General features: G+C 43.1%; 1 protein-coding gene across 4 annotated transcripts in view; it reads right to left on the bottom strand.

The window, feature by feature from the left end:
• The window catches only part of SCAPER (S-phase cyclin A associated protein in the ER), a 369596-nt gene that overhangs the window by 216906 nt on the left and 136599 nt on the right, over positions 1-16091 (bottom strand). For all 4 annotated transcript variants that reach the window (XM_077264248.1, XM_077264247.1, XM_077264249.1 and 1 more), the window contains 2 exons: positions 8834-8915; positions 1518-1670 (listed from right to left, as the gene is read on the bottom strand). In XM_077264248.1, the coding sequence (XP_077120363.1) occupies positions 1518-1670; positions 8834-8915 (235 nt within the window). The remainder of the gene's footprint in view (positions 1-1517; positions 1671-8833; positions 8916-16091) is intronic.

Genomic DNA, 16091 nt, shown 5'->3' with positions numbered 1-16091 from the left:
AATCTAGCTACACCATTGGAAACAAGCAATCATCAAGATGATTCATTCAGTTTTACGGAGGAGTGCTCTAAGGAATCGTGCAGTGGACTGTGACCGTCACATAAGATGCATTTATACTGAAAGATTACTGAGAATAAGCGTTTCTAGGAACACTCATTTTACAATAATCAGTCAGTGCAAACAGGTGGCTGACCACCTGGTGAACAAGAAACATGCTCGTTTGTTGAGTGAAATGACTTTTAAGCTAGCTTTAAAATCATTATTCTCGACAGCATATTGCCCTTTGTAAATAGGACTTGCGCTGCTGAGAAAAAAGGACAGCTGATACGATCTGAACAATCGATTACTGATTGTTCCGTGTGTATTGTTTAGAGTGGTTTGCCTGTTAATAGGCTACTAAACAACCACAGATTGGCAAATATTTACCAAACGGTAGTTGTTTAGTGCCACCGGTCAGTTTCTGTAAATGGACCGCTGTGAATGGTGTGAGCCTGTTTTATCTGTACGTAGGAGTTATCTTTCCTCACAATCCTGCCTATAGTTGGCGAGAGGTGATCTCTAGAGAACAGGAAGTGTCAGCCTAATGTTTGGCTAAGGCCCCTTTCACACATCAGTTTTTTACCATCAGTCACAATCCGTTGGCTTGACGGATCCATCGCAGATAGTGAAAAACTGATGCGACAGATTTGTTTTTTCTACGGATCCGACTAGCGGATCAGGCTAATTGGATCCAAAATAAATCAGAGCATGCTCAGTTAAAAAAAACGGAATCAGTTGCCGGATTCCGTCATTTGATGGATCCGGCGCCATAGCCTTCCATTCTAGAAAACGACGGACGGCGATGGATCTGTCCATTTTTTCGACGTACACAAAAAAAGTTACTTTGTCCGTTGTCTCGGCCGCCTGACAATTTTCGACGGATCCGGTGAACGACGGATGAAACGTGAGACCATCCATCACCAATACAAATCTAAGAGAAAAAAACAGATCCAGTGGCATCAGACGCCGGATCCGTTTTTTTTTCCTCAAAATTTGACGGATTGCAACTGACGGCAAAAAACTGATGCGTGAAAGGGGCCTTAGTGGCCAGTGTGGAAATCACATGAATTCATGTTTTTAATACTAATACGGACATGGAAAATGAAAAGGGAAAACAAAATCTTAAAAATAAATTCTTAACATTAAACTGGATTTTGATGTGAAACACAAAGCCAATTTTCAATTGGTATTATCCCTTTAAAAAGGACATTTAAAGAGAAAACAGAAAATCGCTATTGTTCAGAACGAAATATAGGAAAAGGGAAAATAAGAGAGGTCTAAGGGGCTTCACATACAAGTTTTTGTAAAAAAAAAAATATTTCTTTTGGGATTATGTTTGGTTTTGTCTCCAAAGCTGAATTAAAATCTGCAGTAGAGTGGGAAAATTATGTCTTTATGGTAATATATCTAAGCAAAAAAGGAAGAAGGTACCCGGTTATCAGAAATACTGGGTACAGAGCGAGCCCGACAAGACTTACCATTATTCCACAGAGCGTGCACTGCTTCTTCCGCTCAAACGGGGTGAGCTTCGGGGCATCGTCAGTGTTTGCATGTCTTCCACTGCTCAACTCTGCGGCTTTTTCTTTGCGTTGCTCAATCTGTTCCAGGTGTCTCCGGACTCCCTCATCATGCTGAATGTCACACAAACAAGAGCTTATGACACAACATTACAGAGCTCGGGGAATTAAAGGGTTGTCCGGTGAAAAAGGTTATATCCGCTCTCCACAGGATAGGCGATAACTTACTGATCAGGGAGTGCCCGATGGCAGGAGCCTGCACCGCTCCGCAGGGCAATTCATTTTTATCCATGATAGGCCAATTTTACCATCAAAACAAAATGGGGCAGAGAGTCAGGTGACCTAACACCATTCCATTTCTTGTCTATGGGGCTGCCAGAGAAATGCCGGCGCAGCGCTCAGCAGCCATATTAGGAATGAATAGATTAGCGGTTGAACGTGCTCACTGCTGCTCCATTCCAAAGGTTCTACAGATCAGCGGTCAGACACCCACCAATCAACAAGTTATCACATATCCAATATTGAGCCCTCTAGACGCTGGTATGCCCACATATTACATACCTGACCGCCGCTCCCGGGGCAGATAACGGCGAATCCTTGCAGTGTACACTGGGAGAATTCACAAGTCTGCAGTCATACGGAGTGACTGCCGTCTTTTCATTTCAGACCGGACAACCCCTTTAAGATACTTTTCATGGCAAGGATTGACTTTGTAATTTTTTGCAATGTATCTGATCACTCTTCATAATAATCTGCAGCTATTGCAAACTGACACTATAGGAACTGAAGCAGCAAACTTTGTGAAAACCAAAATTTGTTTAAAGGGAACCTGTCACCCTCAAAATCGATGGTGAGGTAAGCTCACAGTCATCAGGGGCTTATCTACAGCATTCTGTAATGCTGTAGATAAGCCGCCGATGTTACCTGAAAGAGGAGAAAAAGAGGTTAGATTGTACTCACCCAGGGGCGGTCCGATCCGATGGGCGTCGTGGTCCGGTCCGGGGCCTCCTATCTTTATTCCATGACGTCCTCTTCTTGTCTTCACGCTGCGGCTCAGGCGCAGACGTACTTTGTCTGCCCTGTTGAGGGCAGAGCAAAGTACTGCAGTGTGCAGGTGCCGGTAAGGTCAGAGAGGCCCGGCACCTACGCACTGCAGTACTTTGCTCTGCCCTCAATAGGACAGAAAGTACGCCTGCGCCGGAGCCGCGGCGTGAAGACCAGAAGAGGACGTCATGGAATAAAGATAGGAGGCGCCGGACCGGACCTGAGACACCCATTTGACCGCGGACCGCAGCGGGACCGCCCAGGTGAGTATAATCTAACCTCTTTTTCTCATCTTTCAGGTAACATCGGGGGCTTATCTACAGCATTACAGAATGCTGTAGATAAGCCCCTGATGACGGTGAGCTTACTTCACCATCGATTTTGGGGGTGACAGGTTTCCTTTAAGTCTCAAAACATTTGGCCACAATTCTATATACTGTACAAACAGTTCTGAATCTCTACGGATAGCCTAATCCCTGCCGATCGGCCAGTCCACTATCTGACAACAATAGCCTCTATGCTGAATCGGGACCAAATGGTTCTGAAGATTTGGGCCAACATCATAGGTATACATGTTTTCCTACAGCAGGAATTGCACTGGAGAACACTACAAGCTATGGGGGTCAATCATACAACACTTCTCCTGCCATCTCTAACCACTGAATTAAAGCAGTAACTCCTCTTTAAGAACCAGAACCCCCCCCCCCCCCCCCCCCGATGACCTTCACCAACAGCTAAACTTTTCCAATTCATAATATTTGTTATCATTATGGTAAGAAAGGATTCCAAACATCCAATACCCTCCACAACTATGGACACACAGAGAGAATGGCTAGCCCAATGCTACAGCTTCCAGATTTATTACCCCAAGATAAAAACTTACTATATCTACATGTAAATGATTTTAAAGGAAGTCTCATCACCAAAGTGCAAATTCAGCTAATTAAACATCTATATAGGGGTCTGAGCCCAATATAAATTATACCCAAAAATACCTTTTAGTGGCATAGCTGCAGAAAAATTCACTTTTAATTGATATGCAAATGAAGGCACTTTGGTGCACCCTTAGCACGGCCAGTGTTTTGATGCCCAGTCACACACTCGGATTTGCACATCTCTTACCATTTTTGAGCTTGATTGACAGTGATTGCTTTCTCACAGCGCTCCCTAAAATCAAATGCCAGTGTCCACGCTACAGGACTGACACTGGAGGAGCCCAGGTGCGAGCTCACAGCCTAAGTGCGGGTGTGGAAACGCTCTGATGTCCGCAGGGCCGGCATCAGCACCCGGTGTACCCAGGCCCTGAGCAGGCGGAGGGGCTCACTCGCTGTCGAGGACACAGGTGCATTATGGGGACCCAGTGCCTGTGCAATACTTACCTCTCCCGGCTCCACCGCTGGGGTGTCTTCCGATTCCTCACCATGAACAGTCAGTGCAGAGAGTCAGAAGACGCAGATCCTGAGGAGTCCGAAGCAGAGCAGCGGCCAGCGAGGAGAGGTGAGGATTTCATTTTTTTTAATGTTTGGAGCAATATATTGGGCCCATTATACACCGGAACATCATATATGGGGTCCATTATATATGGAGCCCATTATATATGGAGCATTATATGGGGCCTATTCTATATGGAACAATATATGGGGCTCAATATACTGTATAGGACCCATCCTATACTGTATTAAGCATTATATGAGGCAATATATGGGGCCCATCATATACTGGAGCATTATATGGAGCCCATTCTTTATGGAGCATTATATGGGGCCCATTATATAGTGTATGGAACATTATATGGGACCCATTATGTATGGAGCAATATATGGGGCTCATTATATTGTATGTAGCAATATATGGGGCTCATTCGTTATGGAGCATTATATGGGGCCCATTATACTGTATGTAGCAGTAATTGGGGCTCATTATACAGTATGGAACATTATATGGGCTCATTATACAGTATGGAGCAATATATGGGGCTCAATATATTGTATGTAGCAATATATGGGGCTCATTCTTTATGGAGCATTGTATGGGGGCCATTATACCGTATGTAGAATTAATTCGGGCTCATACTGTATGGAGCAATATATGGGGCGCATTATACTGTATGGAGCAATATATGGGGCGCATTATACTGTATGGAGCAATATATGGGGCTCATTATACTGTATGGAGCAATATATGGGGTTCAATATATTGTATGTAGCAATATATGGGGCTCATTACATTATGGAGCATTATATGGGGCCCATTATACTGTATGGAGCATTATATGGAGCTCATTATACTGTATGGAGCAATATATGGGGCTCATTATACTGTATGGAGAAATATATGGGGTTCACTATACTGCAAGGAGCAATATATGGGGATCATTATACTGTATGGAGCATTATATGGGGCTCATTATTCTCTATGGAGCAATAAAGGTGGCTCATTATACTGTATGGAGCATTATATGGGATCCATTATTCTGTATGGAGCAATATATGGGGCTCATTATTCTGTATAGAGCACTATGTGGTGCCCATAATACTGTATGGAGCAACATATGGGGCTCATTATACTGTATGGAACAATATATGGGGCTCATTATACTGTATGGAGCACTATGTGGTGCAGCAGAGGTGGAGACAGAAAGCAGCTGTTCATAATCTGGTATATCATCGTTAATTGATTATCATTTTATAAATTATGTCCATATAGTTATATATTCCTTCCTTTGGTATGTCTTTGCAATGTTTGCATTCTTTGTGTTGATGCTGAATATACGAATGTTCTAATGTGTGCCATTTTCACTAAGTGTCTCATGCCAGTGTGGGGTGCGTATAGTACGTAGAAAGGTCTTTTTTGTGTAATATAATATATATTGCTATTATTAATACATTGGAAGGCTGGGGATTGCTGTTTTACTTCATGCAAGTTTTTATAGTCTGGAATCGGGAATGCTAGGCTTCATCTCCTCCTACACCACAAAAATCTATGCTACTAGTATGATTTCTATGGGGGCCAAGTCGCTTATATAGATGTTTAAGTAGCCAATTTGCATACAGTAGGTTCTTAAACTATTTCACAATGTTTCAGTTATGCCAGCTTATAAATAAAGGCCTTATAACACCGAGAGATAACTGGGTCATAAGAGCGCTCAATTACCAACACTGCTCTGTGCACATGGCAGCAGTCAGGTGACAGACGGGCAAATGCTCGTTTTGTTATGAAGCCTAATAATGTATTCACTGTCAGTAATATATCTCTCTGTGTAAACTGGGGGAGTGCTGCCGACAAAATACAATCTAAATGCGGACTGAATGATCACTCCTATGTAGTTTGGAATGGCCCACGTATAAGGGTCTTTAAGTGCTGAGTAACTTGTTCTATCGCTCTTCTGTATTTGTTATGGGAGGAAATCTGCCAATATACAAGGACCCCAAAACTGCATTTACACATACAAATAGCTGACCAATCTCTTTCCAATCAGATTAATAATAATCTAAATTGGTGCGAGTAGTGAACTGATTTGATTAAGATCTATCTCACTAACTAGAAAACTGTTTGGAAGCGCTTAGAAATCTGTCTGCCAATCTCAACGATTGTATTGTGTAAACGGCATCTGAAAGATATCCGGAAGGTATTTTAGGATGATCATAAGATGAGAATTGGTCTAAATAGACAACTCAGACCAACTACAGAATCTATAAGAACAGTCTGATCAGAAATCTGCGTGTAAACCTAATTTCCGTTACTCAAGCACAGTTGATGGCTGTCAGCTGACAGATAAGGTATCTTTCCTGTCTCTCGGCATACACAAATGTTTGGACCAGCATTTATCTTTTTTACATGAAGAGAGAAGAGCTTTTATTAAACACCTCTGCTGGCAGTCTACCTCCTGGGAGGACATAAGGACATCGGTTATTGGGGAACACTTGGGAGCCCACACATGGCAGATGGGCTCTGACCACTGTAATGTGTCAACTTGTGCGTAAATAGGGAACTGATCTGATGGAAATCTAACACATCTGCCACAAACTATTGCTCATGCTCACAGATCTGTCCGCCAATCACAATGATGGTGATGACTATGCAGAAGCGGAGAACGAGGCCTCGCTAATTATCTGTGGATCTGAACAATCATCTGGGGCCAATATCATCATCTGCACAATCAGGCTGAGCGCCCAGGAATCGGAGTGTGGAAATCCAGCTCCCAGGTAAGTGTCCTGTTAGCAGCCAATTCACACCAGAGACATTTGTGTCACGTGTCAGATTAAGGCTACGTGCACACGTTGCGGATTTCCTGCGGATCCGCAGCGTTTTTTGCGGTGCAGAAACGCTGCAGATCCGCAAGTGATTTACAGTACAATGTAAATCAATGGTAAAAAAAAATGCTGTGCTAATGGTGTGGAAAATTCCATGCGGAAACCCTGCGGATTAAATGAAGTGCATGTCACTTCTTTTTTGCGGATCTGCAGCGTTTTTGTACCCATTCCATTATAGAAATCCGCAGGGGTAAAAAACGCAGTAAGTCTGCAGCAAAGCCACACAAAAAAGGGTCCAATCCGCACAAAAAACGCGTCAAATTCGCACCTGCATTTTATGCCAAGAGTTGCAGAATCTGCACATGAAATTCCTAAGCCTAATCCGTAACGTGTGCACATAGCCTTAGTTGTTTTTCCTTCTCCCTTTTTCTTACATATTTTGCTTTTACAATGTATTATTATTTACATTACTTGAGTTGAATGTGCAGTATGAAGATTGCTGCCCTATAGCAAGACTTTTCTGTTGCAGATTCAAAAGTTAGCCTTTATTTTTCCCATTCAATTTGTTGCGTTTTGTTCCTTAAAGGGGCGTGCTCCTCTGTCTTCAGGTTTCCCGCTCCCAGTGCACTCCTGAAGAGTGACGGCTCAGATGGGCGGCATGCTCACGCCACCGGTATGAACTGAGCGGTCTCTCATGCCGCTAGTGAAGGCAGCTTTGCCTCTTCAGCTTGGGAGAAATGAAGGGGAACGGAGACTGGCAGCACTCAGTCATCCGGCTAGCTTCAGAGCGGCGCTTGGAAGCCAGCTCTAGGTGGCTGGTAACCTTGGCAATGAGCAGTAAACTAGAGAAACATCCCTCTGTTCTTGAGACAAGAGTGGATTTTTAACAGGAAGTAAATAGCAAAGTTGATAGTTTTACAAACACAAAGGGATTTTCAGGTTTCAGAAAGTTTTTTTTTTTTATTCTGCTTTCTCACCTTCGCCTGGTCCAGCACTGAGTCCTTGTCTGTTATTGTGTGCAGCGCTGCGGCTGATAATTCAGCTTATCGATATTGATTAGCTGCAGCGCTGCTGACATGCAATCAGCACCGCAGACAATAACAAACACCCAGGAGCAGCGTCACAGACTGCTGGACCCAAAGAGTTTTTTTTTTTTACAAACTGCATAAGGGTGAGGTCTGTTACAAAACTCCTTTGATGAACAGGAGCCAACCCTTTAATAATTGGATCATACAGCTGTTTCCAGCAACTACATGAGCGTACACCTGGTGATGACACATTTACCAATTAGGATTCTGTTGTAATAACCTAGATACAATGGAAATCATCGCTATCACTATCTTGTAGCAGGGAGATATACGAGCTCTGCCAGAAAACCCAGGAGCAGTAGGAATGAGCTTCCCAACAGACAGGCTGCCTCCATACCATCCCGCTGCCGCTAATCACATCCAGAATGCTCTTCTGATGGCATAAAGAGGGCTTGTGGCTCACAGGAGTGAGGATATTAGAGAGGTCACGCGCTAATCTGCAGCCTAACAATGCTAATTGGCTCCAAAGCCAGGATGCGGTGAAGCAGTAACACAGGAGTCTGCTGGAGAGCGCTCTGCTCACAGACACACACAGATAACATCTAGAGGGGGAGACTGGCCGCAGGGCACGGGGTGCTGCCTGAAAGCTTCACGTCTCGGGGGTGGTTTACTCCCATACACTAAATGACATGTCCTCTCCTCCCTGCACAAACTAGGTGGGCTACAGGCAGCTTATCTGCTCCCAATATCTAGCTTTTAAAGCTCCGAAATTAGGTAAGGGAATGCTTTGAATGGTCCATCCTGCCACAACATATACAAAAAAAAGAAAGAACCCCAGGCCTTAATTTCTGACTAAATCGAAAACATAGGTAGCCTAATTTAATTCCAACTACCCCGCCACACGGGCTATCATTATGGCGTTCTAGCAGGTCCTTAGATTCTTATTACCGACCTTGAGCTGGATCTTCTTTTGTAGCTCCTCCATAGCCTCTTGCTGCGCTGCGGTCAGAGCGGCCAACCGTTCTTCCCTGTCCCTTTAATTAAGATAGGACACTGATAAGTGATTAATGAACGCAAAACGACAGCACTGAATAAAAGGTGATACAGCAAAGGGTGGGACAGGACGTGATGAGGAGCAAACACTGGATTTGCATTCTGGTCTATGAATTATGAGCTTTCAATGTGAGTTATGATGTTCTAAAGATGGGTCATGTCAGTAATTACACTGATTGGCAAAATAGTATTAGAAATGAGACATAATGGCTCTCCAGTATGATGGGGTGGAACAAAATGCCTCTCTGCAATGTGTACTAATGGCTTGTATATGTACATGGTCCCTACACAGACAAGGGAATGGGGCATTATTAATTATCATATGTATATAGCAGTATATCATATTTCTATAGTTACTAAGAGTAACCCAAAAATCCTATATGAAATGACGTAGGGCAATGGGGTCACAACACAGATTCATGTCCAACGACAAAAAATTACTTTTTTTTTTTTTTTTACATATGTCAATGGTCACCTGGAGTGGGGAAATAAAAAAGTTGAAAAGTAGTTCAGGTTGTTATTTCTGTCATTTCATTCATTCTCAGACCCCCGGATGTGCAGTTTGCAGCCTGTTCCTAGTTTCAAACGTGACCCCCCAGACATATCTAAGCCCCTATAGGGGAGACAGTCAATGGCTAACTCAAGACTATTATTCTTTACTTAAAAAAAAAAAAATCCGGAAAACGGAACGTATGCAAAATTGATCCTATCTTTCTGTATTTATATATTTTTAAATCAGATTCTTTTTATTAAACATTTTTTCAAATAATTAGAAACACGTGGAACATCTCCCCTAATATATCACATACAAAAACAGAAAAGGTGCCAACACCCCCCTTCTAAAACACAAGTCCTGGGACTGTTTTTTATACAGGAAGATTAAGGCCATGTTCACACGATCCTTTTTTTGATCCTTTTTTTTTCAGGTCCTGATTTGGAAAACCCGCAGTGCAAAACTGCACTGCTGATTTTCCTGCAGTTTCTTCTGCAGATTCCTCTGCGGGTTTTCAACAGCACTTTCCTATTGGTGCCTGTTGAAAACAGGAGCTGAATCCGCAGAAAGGAGTGACATGGTACTTCTTTTTTTCTGCAGGCAAATCCTCGCGGATTTGCCTGAGAAAAAAAGGATAGTGGGCACAGCGGTTTTTGTTTTCCATAGAGTAACATTGGACTGTACCCTGCATGGAAAAAGGACCTGAAAAAAAAAGGATCAAAAAAAGGATCGTGTGAACATAGCCTAAAGAGTATCTTCCTATACCATAGGATGCAATTTCCATATATGCAAATAAGACAAAGAGTAATTCCTCGGGATCCTATATTGCCGGATAATAAGAATAAAACTATTCTATAAAATTTGGGAGAATCACAAAACGAAGCCACTAAAAAGTTGTGTAGGATTCCATGTACAGAAAACTAAATGACAACACAATGCATGTATCAGCACTAAAGAAGGAGAGTATGAATCCTGGAGGGAAAGACTGACATACACAAGCAACTGGCCTAATGCTCTGCAAAGCACCCTAAGAAGCGGGCTCTACCAGACACCCAATACTGGAGACAGTCCGGACCGTGCCGGAAAAAAAATCAAAGCTGCAAAATAATAGAATATTTATATAGACACTAAGGCTGTGAAACGCCGACGCATGTTTTGCCTAACGGAATCACAGAGCGATAGGTTGTAAATGGTATCGGACCTGCAGACAGGATGCTATGGAGCAGAAGCGGAGCAGATCTGTGGGAAAAGGTTCAGTAAAACTTGCATTTTATTCACTGAAATCCCTGGTGTATGTGTGCATGGGTCCAGTGGGCGGTCCTACTCAGTGACTGACAGTCTGCCCTGTACGACTGAGCCTGTAGACATAGCTGGATATGTATATAAATACCAGGGATCTCAATGAAGAAACTACAAGTTGGACCTCATTCAGACGTCTGTGTTGCACATACGAGTTTTTGTCACGGATAGAACATGTACGCATTGCATTGTAAGCTAGGGTGCTCTTCACGTTTGTGATTTTTCACGGAGATGCCAGTTTTTCTCTGGTATCAGGGATGAAAAGTGCCAATACAAGTCTACAGCACACACTGTATCATCCATGTGCTGTCCATATTTATTATTATTATTATTATTTATTTATATAGCACCATTGATTCCATGGTGCTGTACATGGCGGGATTACATCAAAATATCACTTACAGTAGACAAAACTAACAATGACAGACTGGTACAGAGGGGTAAGGACCCTGCCCTTGTGGGCTTACATTCTACAGGATGGTGGGGAAGGAGACAGTAGGCCGGGGGTGCAGTAGCAACCACATTGCGGTGGATAGAAACTTTGTAATATATTAATCCATGAAAAACACTGATGACACTGATCGTAACAATGTGCGCACGGACCACACACTGATCCAAAACACTGATCACCATTTTTTCACATATGGGTTTAAACACGGAGGTGTGATTGAGTTGCACTGAAAACATATTTTAAAAAGCCAACGATTACTCCAAGGGGTTGACCTGACTGATGTGGTCCCCAGCTGGCTTCTCTTGCACCGATCCAGTTGATGGACAGGTCTCTGTGTGTACATAGGCTAAATGGGCTGGGGACGGGATATGTGGCTACAATCGCACCGCTGGGCTCCTATTCATGCTGCCTGGGGCTCACTCAGCATGAATCTCATAACAGGTTCCCTTAAAGGAAGACATTACAAAGCTGCATCAGTTTGCACGGTGCAAGCAAACAAACAAAAAATGCAAGGATGTTTGTAGGCTTTATGCTTAACTAGCTTAGGAACTACCAGCCATTACCCAATGTTTGCATATAAAGCATGTATCATAGCTCGGTCCATTGGAGGGTTCATCTTTCCAAGTCAGGTTACTGCAGCGTTTTATATAAAGACCGTACTTCCCACAATACAAACCATCAGCGCACGGTACTGACAGATAATGAATGAACTCTGGAAGACAATATTGTCTGCATGTAATATCTAAGCATTTATTGGAAGTGGTGTTCACGGCTGTATCACGATACTATGCACAGGGATCAGTCACAATGTAGCAAACTATATATCTCACATGGCTGCACCGCTACAGCTGGACTGGTCACGTTCACCTCAATACTATGTCTTTGTGAAACATCAGCATCAATACTGCTGTAAGGATCCTCATGGGACGGATTGCCATGCGAGCAAGCATAAGACTGAGGATCTCAGTAATATATGGGGCCCATAATACAAGGGGGAAACAGCAAGCAAATTGGAGCAACAGGTGGCATCAGAACTAGGAACATAGATGAAAATATTAAAGACATTTCTTTTAACAGTCATGTAACCCTACAACTGTATTTATTCCCCAAAACACAATGGTATACTACTGCATAGCTGGGCAAATACAAGTTAGGTAGCTCTTGTGACTAGGAACTTTCTGGGGGCTCTTAGGCACTTTGGTAATTTTCTTTAATCCCTTCATGACCCCAGCTTTTTTTGGATTTGTGTTTCTGTTTTTCGCTCCCCTCCTTCCCAGAGCCATAACTTTTTTATTTTTCCGTCAATATTGCCATGTGAGGGCTTATTTTTCGTGGGACAAGTTGTACTTTTGAACGACGTCATTTTCATAATGGTAACAGGAGAAAATGGACCCCAAAATTTGTTGTGCAATTTCTCCTGTACACCGATACCTTATTTGTGGGGGAAATCTACTGTTTGGGTGCACGGCAGGGCTCGGAAGAGAAAGTGCAGCGTTTGACTTTTTGAATGTAAAATTTGGCGGAATAATTAGCGGTTGCCATGTCGCATTTGGAGAGCTCCTGATGTGCCTTAAACAGTGGAAACCCCCAACAAGTGACCCCATTTTGGAAACCACACCCCTTAAGGATTTTAGTGTTGAGCATGAGTGCTTGCTACTTCAGCTTGTATCGGGTGCTCGGATATGCACCAAATATCGCGAGCGCTCGAGTGACATGCTCAAGGCACTGCATGTTCTGCTGCTGCTAAAACACCCCCCAAAAAAATGCGGGGATCCACGATGCAAACTCACATGGCGAGCACTTGCGCTAAACACTAGCCATCATATCGTAATTTTCTTTCTTTTACTTTTGAAAAGAAAAAAACAACAACAACCCTAACCCCAAACCTAACAACCTCAACCACACAGAATGGAAAAACATGTTTGTTTGTTTTTAATTTTTTCATTTTTATCTAACTAAGGGGTAAAAAAGAGGGGGATTTGATTTACTATTTTTTTTTGCTTTTGATCACTGTGATAGTGTCTATCAGTGATCAAAAAGAACCAATAGGAAAAATTCCCTATTGTTGCCGGGTACCGCCAGGCAGATCTTGGTGGGTGTACTGTGCATTTGCCCGCCATTTTTTTATTTTTTTTAAGGAAGAGGACGCGGAGGGCCAGGGGACAGATCAGGAGGGCCCAAGGATGGCGAAGATATCAGGGGGCATCATTTCTCTATCCTCTTACATGCATAAGGCTGGGTTCACATTACGTTTTAGCAGTCTGCATAACGCGGTGTAACGCAGTCGTTAACGCCGCCATTAAGCCCTATGTCAAATGCATCGCTAGCGCACGCCCACAATGGGACACGGGCTGCAGCGTTTACGGGTCCGCCACCGCTAGCGCAGATAGAGCATCTGCTACCTCTATCTGCGCTAGCGTGATGGCATGTCGTCACTTGCAATAACGCAGCCCGTTTAATGCATGTGTTGAAAGGGCTGCTTTAATGCAATGTGAACATGTCGGAAGAGGTTGAAATCATTGTAACGGCGGGCTCACTTTTTTTTGTGATCAGGGACCAGAAAATTCGGCTTTGATCATGTTCTCCAGGGTCTTCCGCTACTCACGGTAGCCGAAACCCTGGAGATTTTCAGACTCTGGGGGTGCTACAGCCAGCAATGAGAGAATAAGTACCCTTAGCAGCTGCCGGTTTTAATGCGTATTGGCGGTCGTTAAGGGGTTAAACAACTTACACAAGTACAAGCCCCTATAAAAATTATACCTGTTGCATATATTTTATTTGTTTAATTGCCAGAAAAACAACCCAGGTTTATTTTGAATGCAAATGAGGGGCCTTCGGTGCACCATTATTCCTCATCAATTTGCATTTTGAACACTGTCATATCTTGACTGACCGCACTCAATCGATCACTGCCTGAACTCAATGAGCGGCTCTGCTCCTCCTCAGTGACGCCACCGCAGCTCAGCCGTGCTCGTTGTGCGTGTGCTTTCATCGCTGGCTTCTGTGTGTGCCCACTGCTTGGTACTGCATTGCAGTCATGAGCCGGAGATAAGAGCGCACAGTGAGGGCTCACTCACACCAGCATGAGACCCTCCATATCCTCCCATGTGCAGCATGAGAACCCTACAGCCTCCTCTCATGGAGCATGAGCACCCCATAGCCTCTCCATGTCAGGCATGAGACCCCATGTCTAGCATGAGACCCCCATAGCCTCCTTTCATCCAGCATTAGAACCCACAGCCTCCCAATGTCCAGCATGAGAGCCTCATAGCCTCCCCATGTCCAGCAAAAGAACCCTATAGCCTCCTCTCGTCCAGCATGAGGCCCCACAGCCTTCCCATGTCCAGCATGAGAGCTCCATGCCTCTCAATGTCTAGGATGAGAGCCACAAAGTCTCTCAATGTCCAGCATGAGATCACCTGTAAGCCTCCCCATGTCCAGAATGAGAGCCCCATATCTTCTCAACCAGCATGACACCCCATGTCTAGCATGAAAACCCCATAGCCTCCCCACGTCCAGCATGAGACCCCCACAAGCCTCCCCATGTCCAACAGTAGAGGCCCATAGCCTCCCCATGTCCAGCACGAGAGCCCCAAGTATGATCTTTAAAGGGGTTTAGTCCCCTACATAGCATTTTGTGCAGTGACATACTCCCTTCAATATTTATAAAAGTTTTAATTTCCTGGCTACAAAATAATAAAAAAAATCTTACAAATGTACAGAGATTTCTACAGCAATTTGCCCATCATTGTGTGTCCAACATGGGTGAGAACATACAATTCCATGAGGACTGCTATCAGAGTTGCTAATTGGACATTTACCAAGCCAGACATGTCAGAATACTGGTGTAATTTATCCCCAAAAATGTATTTCATGACTTGTGCAATATTTACTATGTGTTTTAGAGACTTTTCATGACTTTTCTGATGGGGTGTGGCCATATATGCAACACAGTATGCCAAAATTGTTGCGCATGTCTCTGGCACAAAGTAAGCCAAGTAATAGGCGGTATAATCAGACTATACAGCTTTAAATTAGTTAATCAAACATGAGACACTTTTTAATGGTGGCACAATTAATAGTATCTAGTCTATGCTTGCACCAAGAGTGAGACAGTTTTGATAAATCTGCCCGAACGTGATGTTCTTTTTTCTATTCCATACAGGGAAAAGCTCTTAGTGTATATGTTACACACAGACTCATGTCATGTAACAAATGCCTGTGATGGATTCCATATTGTGACATCCAAAACCTATAGGTTGCCATGCTAAAAGAAAAAGTACACTGTGCGTTTTTACTGGACTCATGGGACGGAATAGTATAACTACTCTGATATACCATTTCTGCAATCTACCAGGACACTAATTTGGTCTCTGACTAATGGAGCTCTATGCACAAAGTATTTCAGGAGCTTCCTTCGTGTGCAAACAAAAAGCGCGATGTGAACAGACCACAAAGCAGTAATGCGGATTACCTTGGCGCCATGCTGTCAAAATATCCACATGGACTTTATGAAAGTTGCTACAATGAGACAATGAATATAACAGATAGTGAATAAAACCTACTCTAAAGAATTACAGAGTGTTTCTGCTGAAAGTGATATTTTCTTGCAAAAAACATACAGTGCCTTAAAAAAGTCTCCATACCCCGTGAACTTTTCCACATTTTTGCACGTTACACTAAAACTTAAGTGTATTTTATTGTGATTTTATGTTATATACCAACACTAAGTAACAAGTATTTATGAAGTATAAAGGAAATGATACATGGTTTTCTAAATATTTTAAAAATACAAATCTGAAAATTGTGACTTGCATTTGTATTCGGCCTCCTTGTAGTGTGATACCACTAAATAAAATCCAGAGTTGCCTCCAGAAGTCACATAATTAGTAAATTGAATCTACCTGTGTGTAA

Source organism: Ranitomeya variabilis, chromosome 5, assembly GCF_051348905.1.
Source record: "Ranitomeya variabilis isolate aRanVar5 chromosome 5, aRanVar5.hap1, whole genome shotgun sequence".
Classification (NCBI taxonomy): Eukaryota; Metazoa; Chordata; class Amphibia; order Anura; family Dendrobatidae; genus Ranitomeya; species Ranitomeya variabilis.
The sequence above is the reverse complement of the archived record's forward strand: the minus strand, read 5'-3'. Positions and strand labels throughout refer to the sequence as shown.